Source organism: Carettochelys insculpta, chromosome 13 (assembly GCF_033958435.1).
Source record: "Carettochelys insculpta isolate YL-2023 chromosome 13, ASM3395843v1, whole genome shotgun sequence".
In the NCBI taxonomy this organism is placed as follows: domain Eukaryota; kingdom Metazoa; phylum Chordata; order Testudines; family Carettochelyidae; genus Carettochelys; species Carettochelys insculpta.
In genome coordinates this window covers 28802597-28824525 of record NC_134149.1, presented here as the reverse complement: position 1 = coordinate 28824525, position 21929 = coordinate 28802597, and the positions used below count along the sequence as shown (strand labels likewise).

At 42.4% G+C, this 21929-nt stretch overlaps 1 protein-coding gene across 1 annotated transcript in view; it reads right to left on the bottom strand.

The window, feature by feature from the left end:
- Window positions 1–246: 246 nt before the first annotated feature.
- The window catches only part of LOC142020325 (transmembrane protein 182-like), a 34807-nt gene continuing 13124 nt past the window's right edge, over window positions 247–21929 (bottom strand). The window contains exons 4-5 of the mRNA XM_075008065.1: window positions 19434–19571; window positions 247–3444 (exon numbers count right to left, since the gene is read on the bottom strand). Coding sequence (XP_074864166.1) covers window positions 3215–3444; window positions 19434–19571 — 368 coding nt within the window. The 3' untranslated portion in view covers window positions 247–3214. The remainder of the gene's footprint in view (window positions 3445–19433; window positions 19572–21929) is intronic.

Sequence of the window (21929 nt, the reverse complement as noted above, 5' to 3'; positions counted from 1 at the left end):
GCACTGGTGCATGTCAGATCAGAATCAGACCCATAACTTTGTCACAATCCCACTTAAGCTCTTCGCCAACCTCCTTCCAATCAAACAGATAAAAGAGATCGAGGCATCCATCATTTCCAAACCAGGTCACTGAACCCAGCGGGTTAGCTCTGAAAATCCATGTACTGAACAAATATTATCTCAAAGAATAACTTTGTTCAGACAAGTTAGCCTGAGCTTAGGAAATACAAGAACTAATAAACTAATCCTTTCCATAGCCCAAAAAGAATGAGCTGTTTACTCAACAGATAAGCCAACCTTAAAAGTTGCATTTTAACATAGGAGTCAATGAATTGTTTTATTGTGTTGCTGTAGTATATTTTGCATGTATTACCCCAGCATCATGATACAAGAAGTTTTAAAACCTAAGTCATTGTGACATAAGTCTAAGTCATGTGTTTTCTAAAAGAATGATTGAGTTTTAAATTATTGCTTATTCTAGACCAGATCCAAAATGAGTAGGTCTCCATGGGACAGTTACTCCCAAAGGCATGAATGTGTGATTAAACAAAATGTATTCCAGAAATGCCTTGACATTAAACTAAATTTTATAAATAACAGGTGGAGAAAGTTAATAAATATTTCATTCTCTAATATAAAATTCACTTCTGTATTCACAACTTCAGGGATCCTTAGTTTCGTAGATATCAATAAGTCTGATGGATATCTTGCCATATTCTTGTACTTCTGCCCTGGTGTCTCTTACGGGTTCATCATTTTTGCATGCTTGGATTGTTTTATGGGATCAGCAAAAGACAAGTGACTGTAAATCTCAACCTCTCCTGCTCCCAGATTACACACTTTTATTCTTTGTGGCTGTAAGTGTTTAGTTTCTCACTGACTAGATAATTAAATGACAAAAAAAATTCAAAGAGACAATTTATAGTGAGAAATTATCACCTGAAGAACCAATGGGGCACAACCATAACTTTAACTGAAATAATTTTAAAAAAACCTTTAAAAATTGACAAATAAAATATTTAAATAACTGTGTATTTCTAAACCTCCTAAAATATCTAATCACTGGACTAGTACAAGATATAGTATTTATATCAAACAAAGCTCCTGTCATGGGGATCAATGACAGATGTTTACCTAAGTGGGAACTATAGCCCACCTCCGCTAGCCAAATGACAGATGTATTCTTTACATGGAAATTACAAATTATGGTGCTATACGTACCATGGATTTTGTAAATGAGTAATTAGATCTTGCGCCATTGACTCTCACTTGATTTTAGGAAGAGAAATAATAAATTATTTATACCTCCAACAATTTTCACTGCATTCTACAACAGATTTACATTACATTATTAATAAACTATGTATAGTCAATGGCATGGCATATAGCTTAAAAATACATGTTTAGTACAAACAATAGCATTCATGAATTAAGCACATGATTTTGTAAGTTTCATTCAAACATTATGCAAATAATTGAAACAAGCATGGGCCTAGCAAAAATTACTTCAAAGCATTGAGATCAAACCCAAAACACAAATATAGTGACAGCCCTAAATCTCATCATGACGCCCCTATTTTTACAAATCCTCACATACAGTACTATTAGTTTGCCTTTTGGATCTCAACACTCTCATATATATTACATTTAAATTAGCATGTGTTATTGTAACTAACCTGCAAATTTTTCACACTTGAGTAATTCCAGACACTTAAGTATCAGAGGGGTAGCTGTGTCAGGCTGCATCCACAAAAACAGTGAGAAGTCCTGCGGCACCTTATAGACTAACAGATTTATTGGAGCATAAGCTTTCATGGGCACCATGCACCTGACAAAGTGGGTCTTTGCCCACGAAAGCCTATGATCCAATAAATCTGTTAGTCTAGAAGATGCCACAGGACTTCTCATTGTGTTTCCAGACACTTAACTATTTTATCTTCTTATGTGGGACTTCTTGTTATTCAGTGTTGTTACAAGTGCCTGCCACAATGGGACCTGTTCTCAGTTGGACTCAAGACACTACTGCAACAAACACTCTCTAATAACCACATTGTGCTGGTTCTGTCTACTTCTTTGTCCTTGGACACTGAACTCTTCACAGCAACCATCTTTTCTTGAGTCTTTGTTTGGAAAAATAACCTAGCACATCATGGGTAATACTGTAAATAACCGATAAATGATCGTAATTATATGTCTTATTATGCATTTAACAGGTGGGAGGTGCTGTTCACGTGATTAAAGTTCAGTATGTACATTTGCAAATTTGAGACCTGAAGGCTGTGTCTACACTATACAAATAACTTCAAAGTTGCTTACTTCAAAGTACAACTTCAAAGTAAGCAACTTCAAAGTTGAGCATCTACACACACCCTACTTGGAAGTTAAACTTCGAAGTAGGGGACTACTCCATTCCCAGGAATGGAGTAAGGATTTCAGAGTTGGGCTCCCTACTTCAAAGTTAACTTTGAAGTAAGGGAAAAATGTGCGTAGACTCTCTGCTGGCTACTTTGAAGTAGTGCCTAACTTCAAAGTTAGTTCCTAGTGTAGACACACCCGAAAAAAGCCAAAAAAATCTCCTGACAAATTGTTTTCCTGTTGTATATAAAAGCTTTATAATAGCTGTCTTTTAATGACAATGAAAGCTTGTGCGCTCAAAAAACCTTCCTAATTGGTTTTCAAATAGGCGTTACAGGGTATATCCTTGCAGTCAGATTTGATTACATTTAGCAAGAAATGAGGGGGCTAGAAATGTCAACACAACATCCCTGTCCCTCTGGATATTTATAAACATTGAAGCCCACAGCCAGATTAGATGTGCCCAGTCTATTACAAAATGAAGGGTATTATATTGACTTTTAAATGAGATTTGACCTCCAAGTGGATTTTGGACCCCATAATTTGGATCTGAATCTGAACATTTAGGTTTTTACAGATCTGCATGTTTGTATCTGGACATTTGGTCTTTCCTGTGATAATGATGGAAAAGCTAATAAGTCCGTATGCATGTCTGAACTCCAAAGTGTGGATATTTTGTCAGTGGGATTTTGAGTCAGAACCATCTCTATTTGAAATCACTGGGTTTATATTTCCATTGTTCCTTATCATTGTTTAACAATGACCCTCGATCAAGCACCTAAAACTACAACAAGTTATGCCCTCGTTTTCAGGTGGTTTCAAAGATCTTCTCAGACGGATTATCAGCCACACATCTAGTTTACTCCAATGCCGGCAGAATGCTTCTGCCAACAAGATAAAAAAGAAGTCCAGAAAGTAAAACCAAAGGAACCCCAGCTGCAGCAAACATAAATGACCATCCATAGTAGACATTTACAGGGACATCATCCATGCATGTTTCACTTCTTTCCAGAAGGATGTACCTCTGGAGATCAGCTGCAAACTCCTTCCACATCACAAAGAGAAATATGAGCAAGAAAAATAAGCCTCCTGAAAAGAGACAAAGATCAATTGTTATCAAAGTGTGATTAGCTTGTGAAAAGATAAATGAAACTGACGGAATGCTATCTATGAATCTGCACTGGCTTTATGTCAGTGTTTGTTTTAAAAGTTGTTTGGCAGTCACTAAAATAAATTGAATATGAGGAACTGGAATTTGAGCTTTTCAGAAAAATACAACAAACTTTGTGAAGAATTTCTTTTCTTTAAAACAACGCATCATTTTATATAAGATTATATTTAGCCTTATAGGATCGGATTATATTTCATAATAAACATAAATTCCCAGAAATGTTCTTACACTGAATCAAAGGAACATTTACATAAAACCACACTCACCACTGAGTTTAGGTCATTCAGGACACTTTTTTTGACTCCCTTACATTAGAGTCTGCTGCTGAATGTTATTTAGAAAATTACCCCTAGGATAAGGGGTCTGGCCTACTCACTGTGTGAAATTCGCCTTTGTGCAGAGCATCTTTACTAGTGATGCTTAACGTGGTCTTCTCATATGGGTTCACTCATTGACATTGCAAGTGCCTATTGATTTCAGTGGGAACAGGATCTGGAGCCATGTTAATTTTAAAAAATTGATGCATTTTGCAATATTTGATCTACATTTGGAAAAATATGTATCATTTCCATTTTTCATCAGAGGTTTTTTTGGTTTTTTTTGGCCTGGCAAGAGTAGAACGAAACATGAGCCACAATGAAAACAAAGAACTGTTTTTTATCTGCTGAGAGGCAAAACCAAATCAGACATTCCAGGCAGAACTGGCTTTGTTTTCCACAAGAAGGGCAAAAATGTGGGGATGTGAATTTGATGATTCAAAGATTCATTTTGCATAACATAGCTCTGTAGTTACTTCTGTGGCTCCACAGAGCAAACAGAATCCATGACAGACCAAGTGCAGTGTCTTCTGAAGCTCAGGCAAATTGCTTTTTTATCTCGTAGGACCTGATACTGAGTCTAGAAGATAGTATTTCACTGATAGGTACAACATAAGAATGTAGAAAAGTCAAGTAAACCCACTCTAATCTCAGCTTGTTTAATAATAATAACTTACTCCACAGCTAGAAATGTCTGAAGGTAGAAATTCTTGGGGGATGGTAATTTTGTGTGAGTGTTAGCCATATCCTCAAGCAATACCTTCATATGCCGCCTCTACATCAAGACAAGAAATGGACTGGGACCACAGTCCAATCTGGATATTGGGTTAAACTAATGTTCAGTTTAAGTGTTAAATCAGGAGAAAATTTTGGAGTTGTGCTCATATTTGTTGCCACAAAAATCTTGAAAGTTTTTTTTTATTATTATTTTTGAGATACTTTGAAATCTTTAGGTATCATCTAACATTTTGTCCCACATTCGTAAGGTCAGGTTTTTTTGAGAGATTCCAGCTTAATCTGAAACAGAACTGGAAAATCTTTGCCTACCAAATCTGGATTCAGCCCAGAACAGGCTCACATATAGATATCTTAATCAGAAACTTCCTCCCTCAAAATTCAAAATATGGAGACATAAGATTCAAAGGTATGGCCCATCTTTGTCATGTAGGCAAATTATTTGAAAAAGAACAAAACCCCTTCCTCTGTCAAAAACCTCTACGTTACCTCACGGGTATGTCATCCTTCAAATTTTCTTAGAAAACATATTACTGATTATGTTATAATTAGCACAGTGATTCTTATCTGTATAAACACCACCTCAAAATGCTGCTGTATGCTCACTGCAGGTAAGTGGTGCCTTTTCTATGGAAATGCCAATGACAGAATTAAATAAAGAAATGTCAGATGAACTCTCTCATGAGTTGCTACCTTGGCATGGTGTGAGGGCTTGTGAGTCCCAATGACCCAATGAGCTATGCCAGCAGGAGTTTAACTCCTGGCAGGGACACCCATGCCCGACAGGTCTGATGGTAGGGGCCAGACAAAGCTCTACTCAACCTGCTGCCTTGCAGGAAGGTATGAGAGTACCAAAGGCTAACAAGACAACCAAAGATAACTGATGGAAGGCAAGGGGAAACCACCATCGTATCATTCCCAAGCACATCATGAACCAAAACCACTGTCAAATATTGGATAGTATCACTTCATGGTTGCATTGCCACAGTAATGTGGAGATGCTCCAGAGTACCCATAATAAACAAGGGTGGAGCACCATGATCGCCTACACTAATCAGCATGGCACAAATGAATGAATGAGTCAGATGAAGCTTCAGGTCTTTCCTGTATGAAAGCCTCAGAGAAGGCCTATATGAAAGTATGTCAGGTCAAAAATAATCTTCAGCCAGGTCATACTAGCTGTGTCTACACGTAGCACACTTGTGAAAGGCTGAAAATCGAAAGAGGGCATTCGAAATTGAAAGATAATGACGACACATAAAAATCAGATCAAACTGTCAAGCCACCCTTTCAAAAGGCTGCTGTGTTCTTTTGAAAAGAAGTGTCCGTATGGCTCCAGGCACTCTTTCAAAAGAAGGGAGCTGGAAACACCGTGGCCAGGGTCACATGGTCGACAAACCCTTCTGGGGCTGCAGCCAGCCACTCCCTTGGAGGGCTCCTCCCCAACACTCCCAGCCTGCACAAGCTAAGTGCTGCCCAGCTGCCCCCAGCCAAACAGAGCTCAGAGTGCACCGGCATGAGTCCCAGATGCTGCTCCTGGCAGAGGACACATTGGTCATGGAGACTGTGTCATGGAGACTGTGCTGGCACTACTGTGTGCAGTCATCGTACCCGTCATCCAGCTACTTGGGTGGCTACACAGCCCTCCTGGGGCTGTGGAGTCCTCCCACCCAGGACACCGCTGGTCCCCCCATCCCGGAGGTCCTGATGCCTCTGGAGCCAGCCCAGCAGCACTGACTGGTGGGAGCTCCTGGTGCTGGGGGAGTGGGATGTTGCCCAATGGATCTGCAACTTCTTCATGAGCATGCAGACCTTTCATGAGCTCTGCCACTGATTCGCCCCCACACTCAGGCACCAGGACACCTGCATGTGGCCCACTTTCTCCCTCAAGAAACGGGTTGCCATAGCCATATGGAAGCTGGCCAGCCCAGACCACCACCACTCCATGAGACATCAGTTTTGGGTGGGCAAGACCAACATTGGGGCCATACTCATGGAGGTAAGCTGTGCCTGGGTCACATACCCTCCACAGGGAGGGGGGGATCCATGGCAAGGGAGACCCTCAGTGGCAGGGAGTGAGGAGGGGGGCCAGGATGTCCCGCCACGCCCTCACAAGAGCCCATGTCCTCCCTCCTGTGTAGGTCATCCAGGCCATAAATGCCATGTTGCTCCACAGGGTCATCTGCCTGGGGGGGTCCAAATGCTGCCGTCATAGGATTTACAGCAGTTGGCTTCCCGAACTGTTTCAGCATCCTGGGTGGGACACACATCCTCATCTGTACCCTGCACACAGCAAGGGCTAACATTTGGTGGTGCTCCATGCCCTGGTGGAGTCCAGAGGCTGGTTCACGGGTGTCTGTGTGGGCTGGGCTGGCTGGATAAATGATGTTGTGTGTTCTGGAAAGTAGGGCTCTGCCAGCGCATGGAGCCCAGCACCTTTGTCCTGCAGCAGGAGATTCTGGTCGGGGATGTCACCATGCCACTCTGCATGGTGGCAGACACCACCTACCCCTGGCAGCCGTGGCTAATGCAGCCCTATATGGGCCACCTCAACCCCACGCAGGAGGCATTCAACATCCACCTTAACCAGGACCACAACGTGGTTGAGTGGGCCTTCAGGCGCCTTAAGGGGTGGTGGTGGTGCCTCCTCTTGCAGCTGGAGGTCAGGGCACTGAGTGTGCCCCATGTGATGGCCACCTGCTGCACCTTCCCCAACATCATGGAGGGCAAGGAGGTCGCCATCATCTGGGGTGGGCAGCCGAGTCTGGCCCCAGGTATGAACAGCAGGGTGCTGCCCCAATTCATCAGGCCCACCAGGATGGGCTCCACATCAGGGAGGCCCTCTGATGGAGCTACACTGATTGGCTCCAGTAACCTCCCCCCAGTCGCAGCCATCCCCCACACATACATCTACCTCTCACCATGCCCACCACCACAGCCACACATCCACCCCTCACCATTGCTCCCCAAAGAGCATGGCACATGGATGTTTGTCAAATAAAACATTTAACTACCCACTAACAAAATTGTTACCTGAATGAACAAAAGCCTATGTACAGTAGTGCGGAGGGAGTCTCTCTAGCAGTACCACAAAATAACAGCAATGCTAGGCCTTCTTCGGGCGGCAAGAGGACGCAACAAAGCAACCCTTTACCACCTTTCAGGTCCCAGGACCCACCTCTGCAGACTTATGACGGGGTGTGCACTCGGTTGACCCGGATCCCACTGACCCCCCCTGGACAGGCAGGAGCTAGGAAGAACGACGAGACAGACAACCGGATTTTTCCAAAAACACTCACAATTAATTTATTAATTATTAAGAAGAAAATTAAATAGTATTGTGGTCTTATGTTAACAGCAGTAGACACTTACTTGAACTAAAGCCCAGGTGTTCATGACAACACTAAAGTGGCGTGGTTTCAAAAGGGAATATGAGTTTGAAGGAATATAATAAATAGATAAATATTAAATATATAAATATATGTGTACCTTTTCTTATCCAAAGGAGCGGGGGGAAGATGCTACCCCTCTCACCCCTACCGGGATCGGGTTGCTAGTCCAACCTGTATATTAATTATGGCCAATGGAGGATTTTCCTCTCTATTGGACCAGAAAATAAAACAAGGAAGAAGGAAGGTCACGCCTTCACCTTAGTGTATGTACGTGGCTGTCAGGTGACCACTAATTCCTTTATGAATAAATATTAATATTTGAACAAGAAATTCTAATGATAATAACAATTCTATAAACTTAACTAAATAACATTAAGAAATCCTATCTATGTATATATCTATAATTATCAAACCATAACAATAACAATAGTAAAGTAAATAGGCTTATTAAGAGTTCCTTTTTAAAATTAGAGTCCAGCCTGAGGCCAGAAAGGCCCGGCCCTAGGGTCAGGCCCCCGGGCACTGCCCCTACCCTGCCGAGCAGGGACACAGCAAGGGGATCAACCTTGCTCCCCTACTGGGGGTCCCGGTGCCACTAGCTGGAACGAAGATGTAGTGTACGGGTGTGGGTCCACGCAAAGCGTGGGCCTAGCAATGAGGATATTTGTCCTGTATGGTGCGTCACGTCCGGTAGACTGGTCAAGTCCGATAAGCTGGTCAGGTCCGGTATGTATGTTGGCGGGCCCTGGGTTTCACCGTACCAGCCGCACAGTACCTGCACAAGTGCAGGCCAGTTCGACAGCTGGCAGCAGCTTCCCCTCAGAGACACCGCTTGCCGCTTGCCAGGAGCACAGGTGATGGGCAATCTTGCACTTCTGTGAGGCATTCAGCTCTTTCTTCACTCTTCGCCTTTTCAGGCTAGCCTGGAGGACTGGCGGACGCTCGTCCGAGCCACGCCTCCCCGTCAAGGGCCGCCAAATGAGCTGTGAGCCCGGCTTTTATACAGCGTCCTTATGAATATTTATGAAGGAATTAGCATGCGGGCACAGTTCTCTATTAGGTCCTCACTTTCACAGAAGGTTCTGGAAAGTCTCCAAAGCCAGCCAATCAGGGCACCGCATGCAAATCATGATTCATGAATATGTATGATTTCAAGTTGCCGGGGGAGCTAATGGTCAAAAAGTGACCATTGGAACGCTGCTAGCTGGGAAACTCCATGTGTCTGAGGAGATTTTTCCTCACAGTGATCGTTCCCGCCAAAAGTATGCTGTCCCTGACTCAGGGGGGCGATTATGTCCACAGAGATGTTTTAAGCACGACAAGTACAATGGAGGTCAAACTGTGTACCTTGGGGGGGATGGAAGGGACCTCAACCTGGAAGTGTGATGGGAGGGATCAGTCCAGGGCTAGGGTGAAAGGCCTTGAGCCCCATCAGACCTGAGATCCCCTCCCTCTCCAGGCCCAGGGTCTTCGGTGGAGCTGGGATGGGATAGGGAACACTGGGAGGTATGGCCATGGGAGGGACTTGGCAGGAGGGGCTGCAGGGGGGGCAAGGAAGTGGGCCACATTGGCTGTGTTCTCCCGCAGGACACCATTAATGTCCTGCAAGTTGTCCATGAGCCTGGCAGAGGGTGGCCTGGGACATGCCATGTCGGTGCTGCTGGGCCACCTCAGCCTGGCGGTGGCTGGCCACATCATCCTCCATCTACTGAGGGGGTCTACAGCTGCAGGCCTGATGTTGTGCTGCATGTGACGGGGTGCCTGGGCACTCTCCACCACCACCAGTAGGGCTTTCTGGAATGATAGAGGGCACGGGGCTCTCCTGGCCCTTGGATGGTGCAGCTGTATGGAGAGAAGGACAGTGTGTCCATACCACATTATGGCCCTTGGGGACATGACCTTGAGGCCACGACCATGGGTCCACATCCCTCCCCCTCAGGGCACCATCCCCCCACCAGGACGCAACATGTCCCATCCAAAGCACTGAAGACATGAGGCATCTCAGGCAGGTAAGGGTTCCCAGCCCATGTGGAACTGTTCCCAGGTGCTGGCCAGTCCCGACTCCCTCTCACCATGCACATGGCTTATGGCGCTGTCCATGGGTATGGGTGCTGGCCACCACTGGCAGCTGTCACAGGGTTCTGGGTGCCACACAAGGCCAGGAAGTGTCCAGCCCAGGACCACAGGTCATGTGCATGTGAGCTGGCAGGTGCATCATCCCCACCCCCTCAGTCCAGGGTGCACACCCCACCGTGTACCTACCAGGGGGTCCCTTGATGAGATCCAGAGATGCCTGGCTCCCAGTTGCCCAGCTGGATGACCAGGAGGGCTTGTCTAATGTGAGGTCTCCCGCCTCACTTGACCACTCTGCAGTGCAGTCTGGCTCCTGGCTCCCTGGTCCTGGCTGTTCCTCCACCTTCATCTGAGGCTTGTCCGCAGATGTGACAAGGACAGCAGGAGGTGGGGAACTGTCCCAAGGCCCCAGGATGGCCCATAGCCCGTAGTAGGGACAGGTGGACAGACCTGCCCCAGAGCAGCCAGCCTCATCCTGGGCCCGCCCATAGCCCTGCCGGAGCTCCTTAACCTTACTGCAAACTTGGTCCACAGTAAAGTCTGGGTGCCTCCAGGTGAAAAGGGGCTGGGCCAGGCAGGCAGGAGCTTCAGCATTGCACTACTTAGCGCCCCCATTTCCCTGAAGATCGCCTCCTCCTTCCAGAGGCCAAGGAGGTCTCTCAGTTTCCGCTCCATCCAGGAGGGTGCCCTCTTTTTTTCTCGTTCTAGGCTTCTGTGAGCCCTGTGAGGGTGCTGAGGGGGGTGGGGGCCTGGGGCTCCTGTGGTGGGCAGCTGCTTGCTGTTGCTCATTTCAGTTTTGGAGGGTGGGTGAGAGGGTGTGCTGCAGCGAGCTCATGGCTGTGCTGCTAGCACACTCTCAGTTTCCTGCCACAGGGTTTCTGGGTCCATATTGCTTTAAGGGCAGCTGCATGTGGGGATCATAGGGCCCTGCTGCTGTAGGCCAGAGCAGACCCGCACTCCAGCTGGGCAGCACCATGGCAGACTCCTCCCTCAAAAGAGCAGTCTGTGGATCGTCTACACGTGTCTTCTTTCAAACAAATATTTTGAAAGTGGAACTCTTCCTGATACGGGATCGGGGTTGGGATTTCAAAATCTGCACCACACTCCTTCGATTTCCTTTCAAAAGGACGTGTTTCACATGCAGATGCTCTTTGCATTCTTTTAAAAGAGGGCCAGAAGTTTGGAAGTTTCTTGCACATATAGATCCAACCACTGTGTTTTATGCAAAATGTGTGTGTGTAGGAAACCTAAGTAGCTAGAACTGTCTTGCTTTTATTAAAAGTTCAGGCCATATCCCCAGTACTTTAGAATTAGGCTGCATGAACATATTGTATGTCACATTGTTATACTTTTTCCCTTAGACTTATGTTTAAGACTTATGAAACAAAGTGCCTATGTCTCCTGGGACTGGATGTCAAAGAGTTAAACGCTATCTGTTCTAATACTCTTATGTTCATTATAATTTTTGGTAGTACGCTAAATTAAGTGTCACAAATAAGTAATTTACATGTACTGTGACAGTTTATGCTAAAAATACCAATTATCTTGCTATAAGGAAATTGCTGTATATATAAATTAATAGTCACACATTCTTCACAAAATATAATATATTGATAAGAATGTAATTAAGTCTTTATTGCTAATGTAATTTAAAATTAAATTAATTGGATAGCAACTAAACTTCAGTAAGCATCCTTCTTAAAATCAGTTCATACCTCATTAACATACAATATCTACTTTAATAGTCCTAAATAGAAAAAATATTCTTGAGGGGCATGGAATAGCGATATGATATCATATATATTTAGAGCTGGCATATATCTGCTTTCTTTTTAAAAATGTACCATCTCCCATTTTCAGAAGAAAATGTCATGTGCACTATAAAGCTGTGAAAAAAAAAGAACTATCATGAGAGGATTGCTGGATAAACACAAGAAGGCACGAGAGGCCAATGAAGAGGAATGACACCTAACATTCATGTTCACAGAATGCTGAAAAGGAAAATGTCTCCTTAGTCCTACCAGAACAAACACCTGCTTTAGGATTTGTTATTAAACAGAATATTAGAGATGGAGGCACCAGAGTAACGATGGAATCTAAATTTAAAACAAATTTCACACTCATTGAATGTGACAAAAAAGGTGAATAAAATAAGCAGTTTCTCCACCAGAATAATTACAACCGACATAGAGATGACTCCCATGAATTTACACCATCATAATAATGAAAATACAAAATGAAGAGGACAAATAGAAAGGCAAGTGCAGAGAACTGAAACTGGAGTTAACAGCACTGTCTGAAGATGACATCAGAATGAGCAGAAAGGTCACCAGGACATTGAAGTCTTAAGACTTTAACTGCCAAAATCAAATACGGATGAATAAAAATTGATCAAACCATAGACCCTTGACATTTAGGCCAGTGCACATAAAACCCTCTCTGCCGCTTGCATAGCAGTAAATGAAACGAGGAAAACAGATAGGTACTGTAGTGAGCAAAAAAGCCATTTTGGGCGTCAAGTTAAAGCTGCAGTGAGGCTGATTGTTAATACAGTATTAGAAATTTGGGGACAAGCTGGCAGAGCCCAGGGGTGAGAGATTACTAGATGAGAATCTTCCGGCTCACACATGTAGTTGTGTTGTCTGTGCTGTTGCATGTTAGGTTTGGGGAAGCACAAGCAACAGGTCTGTCAAATAAGACAATCCATATATTTCTCCTAAAAACCCTGTGGTTTCTGTTGCCTCGAAAATTACCTGCACAATCTCTTTCACCCTGTATCTATCTGCCTCTACTCATTAGGCTGGTATGGAAAAAATTGACTGTGAGACTCACTGGCAGTGTTGATGAGGTCAACGGCTTCTTCTGGGGTGTGGCTAATTGCAAGAAAATTGAACTTGTGGCATTCAATCTCTTTCTCCCTCATACCCTGATGACACTAGCCAGAGGCTAACAGCAAGCCAACTAACCCCTGACTCAGTATCTTCCCACTCTAAAGGATAGTAGCACCTTAACTGTCAGTATATTGAAGTCTACATCTATCTTTCTCTTGTTTTATATGCTTGTGGCACCTAACTGCAGGTACAGATGAATGAAAATCTCTAACTCTTATTCCTTGGAAGCTATAGAGTTTTCACACAATCTTCTGATGCGGTGTTATCCAAACTTAGAACGTTCGCGTACCCCTTTCGGGACTTCAGCCTTACGGACATATCCCCTCTCCCAGGGTCATCTCAGTGCTCATCTCCTGATTTTTAGTAATTTATTTTCTGCCGTGTACCCCTTGAAATCCTTTCACGTACCACCAGTGTTACACGTACCACACTTTGGGAAACGCTGTTCTAGTGGTAAGAAAACTGACCTGAAGACTATCAGTGTCTCATTCACATTTTAGACTACTAGCTTCTTAAAGAATCTTACAGTAAGAAAACGAAGTGCTGACTTTCACCTGTCTTATAGAATATACAAAATACATGGTGATTACTGAATGTGGAGTGCTCATTTGTAAAAAGAAACTGGAGTATAAAATACAAAGAATTGTAGCCATAAGATTAGCATAGAGGTCATCCTTAATTTCACAATATGCTAGTATTACAGAACAGATTAATACAAACACACAAAATAAAATCCTCAGACATCCTGCTCACCGTGGAATTACCTTGTAACACTGGAATGGCTCCTCTTCATTGTAGAGTGGTTAGAGGAAATGTGCCACTGTTAAAATATTCAAATCTGAAATGGCATTTATGTAAAAATGTACCAGGCTGGTATCATACAACGTTTGGAACCCCATATAACAACATTATGATCTGAACGGCAGAGAGAAAAATACAGATGTACTGGATTGTTTGTGTGTTCTGTTGTTGGGGAGCTGGTAACAACCCCTGCATTTAAGTTGCCTGATGCTATCTTTTATAAAAGAATTCTTGAGTTGTTCTTAAGCTACGTCTACATTACAGAGTTTTGTTAACAAAACCCCGGTCTTGTCGACAAAACTCGCAGAGCATCCAAACTAAAAATGAGTTCTGTCGACAGTAAATTGACAGAAAATGGCATTTTTGTCAACAGACTTCTGCCTCTCCCCACATAATATATCGACAAAAAAGCTGTATGGATGCTCTGGGGAAACCTCTGTCAACAGATTGGGCTACTGTGTCACCAAGCCACCCCGTCTGCTGTGCTTCCAGTTGGCCATTCTGTTGAGAGCATGGCCAAGCAGTCCAGCCACTCTGTTGACAAAGCAGAAAACTTTTTCATCCACTTTTGTGTGTGACCTCAACCTGTCAACAGAAGTTTTGTCAAAAGATATCATCTAACTGTAATTTCTGTCAACAGATTGCTGTAGTGTAGACATAGCCTTTTAGAAGGTATCAGTTCTATTGTTTGCAGAAGGCCTTCGCTTTTCCTCCAATAATCCCTTCTTTGCCCCTCCTCAACTCAACACATGGTCAACAGCCAGGTCACATATTCTCTTAACCCTACTCTTCTAGTGGGCTTTGGATCAGGCTCTAGAATCAATGGAAAACCTCCCCTTGACAGTGGCTTTGGATACAGTCTTGCCATTAAACTTGCTTGCTAAATTATCCATGGGAACGGAAACAGAAGGGGGCACAAATGCATTCAAAGTCACTTCATTTCAAAATTCAAACAATATAGTCACAAAATATTTTGCGGTGTTCACCCAACCCCACTGGTGACACAGTAATTATAATTAATCATGTCATTGTCTGACATTCACTGAAACAAGTGACCATCAGCCATTGGTTAGTGTTTCTCTTCCCATAGGATGCCTGTAAGCTACCAACAGCATGTCAAATTCTAGAAAGAAAGCCGATAGCCTGGTTTAGCTGCTCATGTGGTTTAGTCATGTTTGGAATCAGGTTGGCAAGGACAACTGTTTACTTGGGGTAGGAGGAGGGCAAGCTCTACAAATGAAACTAGCAATAAATGTCAAGTCGTTTCCGGTTTCATCTACTGAGTTATCCTTCAGAATAAATCAAGCAAAATGAGCTGGTTCTTCTGAAAGAGCTCTCATGAATACCACCCAGAGAGGACAGGATTTGTTATGGTAGCTGGCAGGCTATCAGACTTTCCTCTGAAAGTACTGTAAATAATGAGAGGCCATTCTTGGAAAGCAAACCCGAGGAATCCAAAGAGATGATGAAAACCTCACTCTGAAGACCTGAATTTCCCCTGCAGAGGAGGGAACACAGTCTGGCAGTGCCAATAGAATAATTTAGAAAGAGAGTGTCACCTTCAGTGCCAGTGTTAGCATTCAGGAAACAGCTAAGTTATCCTTCAGGTCCTCTCGCCAGGAAGTGTGTTTTAAAAGTTCGGTTTGCTCTTCGGCAGGTGATACTAACGGTACAGATTGCCTTTTTCAGTTAGTTGTTAGGGGAATCGAGAATGTGAGACTGTCACTTCCTATGATCTTGTTAACCTAAATAAATAATAAATTGTAAATTCTCTGCTTTCCCAGAGAAATTTAGGAATATCTAATTTACAAAAAAGTGTGGCTTGCAGCATATTTCCACCAATAGTAAGTTAAGAGTATTCCAGGAAAGACTCAAACATTGCTTTACAATAAGCATAAACAGCTTTGCAATGTAGCTTTGAGGGAGGAAATTCTTATCAGAGTAAACTGAAGTACCGAGGTTAAGGATTAAAATAATGACTTTCCTTAGGACACAACGCATCCCTGGCAGAGGCAAGAGTAAAACCAAGGAGTCCTGATTTCTAATCTCAGATCTAATCTCTTGGCTGAACTCCTCTCTCTAAATTACAGAAGTTTTCACACTTCTCAGAAGAGGGAGCATTTTGCAAAGACGGTTAACTAAAACTGAACTTCAGACCACGAAAAGAAAGCCATGCTAGCTTTCTCTTGTACCATCAGACCAAAACCTGCCATCTAAGGGAGAGAGAGTCAAAAAACAAGATATTTTCAGAAAAGATTATATTTTATGGAAACAAAGAAAAAAATTACTGATCAACACATTCCAAATATTTTAGAAGCTCAATTTCAATAGGAATCCAGAAACTTGGATGATTATCCAAAATCTTCTGATGAATTGCTGAGTAAAGTTTGTTGAAAATATGACAAGCATGGTCTCTTTTGCAACTTTATTTGCATTAAATGGGGGCTGGGGGAGAGGGATAGCTCAGTGGTTTGTGCTCACAACCCAGGGCTGTGAGCTCAATCCTTGAGGAGGCAATTTAGGCAGCTGGGGCAAATAAATTTTAAAAAAAATTTGACAGGGATGGTAATAGGTCCTGCTGTGAATGCAGCAGACTGGACTTGATGACCCTTTGAGGTCCCTTCCAGCTCTATGAGATAATACAGAGATATACCTCACTAAAATTAAAAATATAGTGATAAATCACTTAGCAAGATATCGACTAACCTAAGACAGCTCCAAGAAGCTGATTTAGCCTAATAATAGCTAAAAATAATGATTGCTGCTTAAAAATCAAAACAGCATAAGTACAAATTTTATTTAATAGGAGCATCTTTAGCTAAGGCCAAGAAGTTATGTAGTACACAAACAAGTATTTTAAGAAGTCTGAAATTCTAGGTTTTTAATGAAAAGATTGTCAAATAAAAATTAAAATAAAACACCAATAGTGAAACATAAAAAAAGGACACACTGATTCACTAAAAGTACAGCAGTTTACTTCCTTTAAACCTATTCAACTTTCTTCATAGGGTTACTTGACATGCTACAAGTTATTCATGTGCTTGTGTTTTATTGAAGTAGGGTGTATCAAGTAAGACAACTCTATTGTTTTTGCCCAATCCTATAAAGTCTCTCTCTCTCTCTCTCTGTCTCACACACACACACACACACACACACACACACACACACACACACACAGAGTTAACCAAATGTTTGTCAGATTCATGTTTAGTTACAAGATTTTTTTTTATTTTTGGTGAAAGGTTTAAAACAATGATTTATTTATTTTAGTTAAACAAAAATTCACAACCCCAAATGATTCCCCTGAAAATAATCACACCTATTCCAAAAAGAAAAAGAAAAAAAAGTCTTGTAATTCTAGATGCTAATAACTACACAGTGGAGTAATTAATAAGATTAGCATGAGGGGTGAATAAAGGAATGTTTCAAGTTCATTTCCCTGACCTGAAGTTCCTTTATATAATTTAAAGAGTTTATTTTAATGTGCCTCAAATTTTATTTCACCTTGAATTTTTTATTAAGAGTATATAAACCAGTGAGTATAGAGTATATAAACCAGGGTATATAGATATATAGAGTATATAAACCAGTATATAAACCACCAGTGAATGCTGGTGGAAAAGGGGTAGAGTTAGTTTTTGAAATAAAAAAAGAACAAGTTAAAAACCATTTGGAAAAATTAGATGTCTGCAAGTCACCAGGGCCTGATTAAATGCATCCTAGAATCCTCAAGGAGCTGATAGAAGAGGTAGCTGAGCCATTAGCTCTCATTTTTGGAAAGTCATGGGAGACAGGAGAGATTCCAGAAGACTCGAAGAGGGCAAATATAGTGCCCATCTACAAAAAGGGGAATAAGAACAACCCAGGAAATTACAGGCCAGTAAGTTTAACTTCTGTGCCAGGAAAGATAATGGAGCAGGTAGTTAAGGAAGTCATCTGCAAGCACTTGGAAGGTAGTAAAGTGATAGGGAACAGCCAGCATGGTTTTGTAAAAAACATATCATGTCAAACGAACCTGATAGCTTTTTTTGACACGATAACGAGATTCGTAGATAAGGGAGAAGCAGTGGATGTGGTATACCTAGACTTTAGTAAAGCATTTGATACGGTCTCGCATAATATTCTTATCGACAAACTAGGCAAGTCCAACTTAAATCGCGCTGCAATAAGGTGGGTGCATAACTGGCTGGCAAATCGCACCCAGAGAGTAGTTGTTAATGGTGCTCAATCCAGCTGGAAAAGCATAACAAGTGGGGTTCCGCAGGGGTCTGTTTTGGGACCAGTTCTGTTCAATATCTTCATTAATGATTTGGATATTGGCATAGAAAGTACGCTTATTAAGTTTGCAGATGATACCAAGCTGGGAGGGGTTGCAACTACCTTGGAGGATAGGGTCATAATTCAGAATGATCTAGATAAATTAGAGAAATGGTCTGAAGTAAACAGGATGAAGTTTAATAAAGATAAATGTAAGGTGCTGCACTTAGGAAGGAATAATCTGTTTCACACATACAGAGTGGGAAAAGACTGTCTAGGAAGGAGTACAGCAGAAAGGGATCTAGGGGTTCTAGTAGATCACAAGCTAAATATGAATCAACAGTGTGATGCTGTTGCAAAAAAAGCAAACATGATTCTGGGATGCATTAGCAGGTGTGTTGTGAACAAGACACGAGAAATCATTCTACCGCTCTACTCTGCGCTGGTTAGACCTCAGCTGGAATATTGTGTCCATTTCTGGGCACCCCAATTCAAGAAAGATGTGGAGAAATTAGAGAAGGTCCAGAGAAGAGCAACAAGAATGATAAAAGGTCTGGAGAACATGACTTATGAAGAAAGGCTGAAAGAATTGGGCTTGTTTAGCTTGGAAAAAAGAAGATTGAGGGGGGACATGATAGCGGTTTTCAGATATCTTAAAGGGTGTCATAAGGAGGAGGGAGAAAACTTGTTCTTCTTGGCCTCTGAGGAGAGAACAAGAGGCAATGGACTTAAGCTGCAGCAAGGGAAGTTTAGGTTGGACATTAGGAAAAAGTTCCTCACTGTCAGGGTGGTCAAGTACTGGAATAAGTTGCCAAGGGAGGTTGTGGAATCTCCCTCGCTGGAGATATTTAAGAACAGATTAGATAGATGTCTATCCGGGATGGTGTAGATAGTGGTCGGTCCTGCCGTCGGGGCAGGGGACTGGACTCGATGGCCTCTCGAGGCCCCTTCCGGTCCTAGAGTTCTATGATTCTATGATTCTAAATGTTTATTTCTGTCCACTGTTGAGGGCAATATGCAACAGCGGTCCAGATTAGCCAACTGCATTGCAGGACTGAGGCCTAGCTAAGTACTTTGCAAAAATAGGATAGCCATAGACCCGGTCAAGTCTCAGATGTCTCTCCCGGAGAATTGCATAACAAAATCGGAACATTACATGGGAAGAAAAAAAGATGCATTTCTGAAAAATAGAGTCTTGTATGGCTTTGCAATATCTTCCTAAACCTTCATTGAACAAAATCCATTTTTAGAGGGGAGGGGAAATAGTTTTTCGAAGCCAGTGCTTAAATGTTCATACATGATTTACCAGAGTTCATATCTTTCTGCTGTCGTTCCTTGTGATTAGAGTTCCTATCCTTTTCACACACACACACACAAAGAGAAACTTGGTCTCAGCAGTTCAGGCACTAGTATATCCAATTACCATGACTTGGCAGCTTACCAGATGTGATGAGGAATCCACCTCCTACTTTATAGAACCGAGCATTGAAAAAGGGCGCGCCACACACCAACAGGAATCCTCCCACCAGACTGGCAGCGACAGCTAATACAATGAACGCAGTCCAGAAACCTCTGTACACTGAACAATGGGAAAGAATAAAGTTATAGGAAAGGAACAGAAACCCACATAAGCAGATCAGTTTTCAGAAGCTTGTGTGAAACTAATGCAAATAACTCCAATTTCAACCACCATAAAAATAATAACCCTGCTGTAATGAATACCAGGATTATGAACCATTTTTAAGTATTTTATTAGACTTTTTGAGTTGGTGTTCGTTTTGAAAAGAGCTGTATTGGGCATGTTACTAACTCCCTGTTGTGTCTTCAGATATACAATGCCTGGCCAGCACTTGTAAGGGTTTAGCTGATGTGTCATGTACATCATAACATAAATAAGGATCCTAGGTTTAATAGCAGAGCTCTGATGGGAGTGTCAGGAACACATGGCACAAAAGGGTTTTGAGTGCAAGAGAAAAATATGGCCCAAGCTCCTAAACTCAAAGACAGAAAGTCTTCTCCTTTTTGCTCCCCCTCCCAGATACTTAGCAATTGGTGATAATGCCAAGTTCCTGATTCTGGAGAACAGAGTCAGTCATACAAGCTGTTCAGTGCTCCAGATTGCTTTCCCTCCTGAATGCGAAGGATCAGAATTAAAAGAGACTCTGATTCTTTGGCTCACTTAGGGCGTGTCTACACTGCCTCCCTACTTCAAAGGGAGGATGGTAAGTAGGGTGTTGGGAGTTTATTAATGTAGTGCTCATGCTGTATACGCAGCACTTCTTTAAGCAAATTGCCCCCCGCATCAACTTTGAAGTTTTAAACTTCGAAGTGCCGGCTTGCACGTAGCTGCGGCTCACCCGCCGGTACCTCAGAGTGCCTGGGGTACTTCCAAGTCCCTTTACACCTCAAAATTTTGGTTTAAAGAAAATAGTAATTAAAAATCAAGTTAACTTCATATTTATCTGCTTTATAAAGGCACAAACCAATGAATTCAACCTTACAGGATTTTGATTCACTTAAAACTTCAAAGTTGCCATGGTGGGGGGGAGGAATTTACTTAATGAAGTGCTGCATATGCAGTGCAGCAATTCATTAACTCACTCCCAACACCCTACTTACCATCTTCCCTTCATAGTAGGGAGGTAGTGTAGACAAGCTCTTCGTCTTGGATTTTCTGCTACAACTTCACGTAATGGTGCTTGTTAGTAACCATTGTGTTATTGGTATGGGGTGAGTACTTTCCCACTAAGAACAGGCCAGATCACCAACTTATTTCATGGAGCTCCCTCTGATGGGAATGGCTTTCAGTGAATACCACAAACCTGGACCAGATTCAAACAGGTGAAAAAGCTCCACAGCCCACCACCAATCTCTTCAGCCATCTGTCCCCCTCATGCTATCATCTTCCACTCTGTGTACTATGAAGCAGCTGTTACAAAGACTTGACTCAAGCATGAGAAAAATGAGCATTTCTGTAATGTCACACTGTGATGGACACCCCTCCTCCAAGCTTTATGGAAAGTGGGTTATGAATATAAATACGTATAATACATAAAAATGCTTTGGACAAAATGTGGCTTGTAACCTACCATTTTTGATGTTATAACCTGCTGGATCTGGAAATCCTGTTATACTTTTAAAGGTGCTAATAGCAGCCATTACTGGATTTCGAGGAACAGCCCAAAGGGCAGGGTTATGTTCAAACTGGTGGCCTTTTAATGGCTTTATTTATCCTGTAGAGCTGGGCAGTGGTTGGTCTAGAAAGACATGTGACCATGCCACCTGGTACAGGCACCCATTTTGGAAATTCAGGGGGTTTTCCCCAGGGCAGAGGTAGGAAAGGGAGAGAAAGCCTATTTAAAGCAATAAGAATTTTTCAGCCCCTTTGTTTTCAGCCTGCCTTGGAAATTGCCTGTCACACCCTAAGGAAAAAAACAGTCATGTAGTACTTTAAAGACCAACAAAATAATTTATTAGGTGATGAGCTTTCGTGGGGCAAACACACAAAAGCTCATCACCTAATAAATTATTTGGTTAGTCTTTAAAGTACTACATGACTGCTTTTTTGTTTGCGTAGGATATAGAATAACATGGCTTCCACATTGTTACTATTCAACACCCTAAGGAAGCCAGAGAGCTTCGCCAGAGATTTGTCAGGATAAGATCATTTCTGATCTGAAGATTCACCTGATATAAAGCAACTGCTTAGGGTAAGAACTTACAGGTAACTAGGTTTTTAGGGGAACAGAATTAGCTATTTCTTTTCTCTTGTGTCTAATCTGGTAACTCACTTTGATCTGCCTGTTCTTATTTATAACCATGTAAACACTACTGTTTTTCTTAATAAGACTTTTTTGTTTATAATCAAACCCAGTATAAATTGTTATTACCTGTGGAGGGCTACCACTGCATACTCCCCTTTCATTGATAAAGGGGA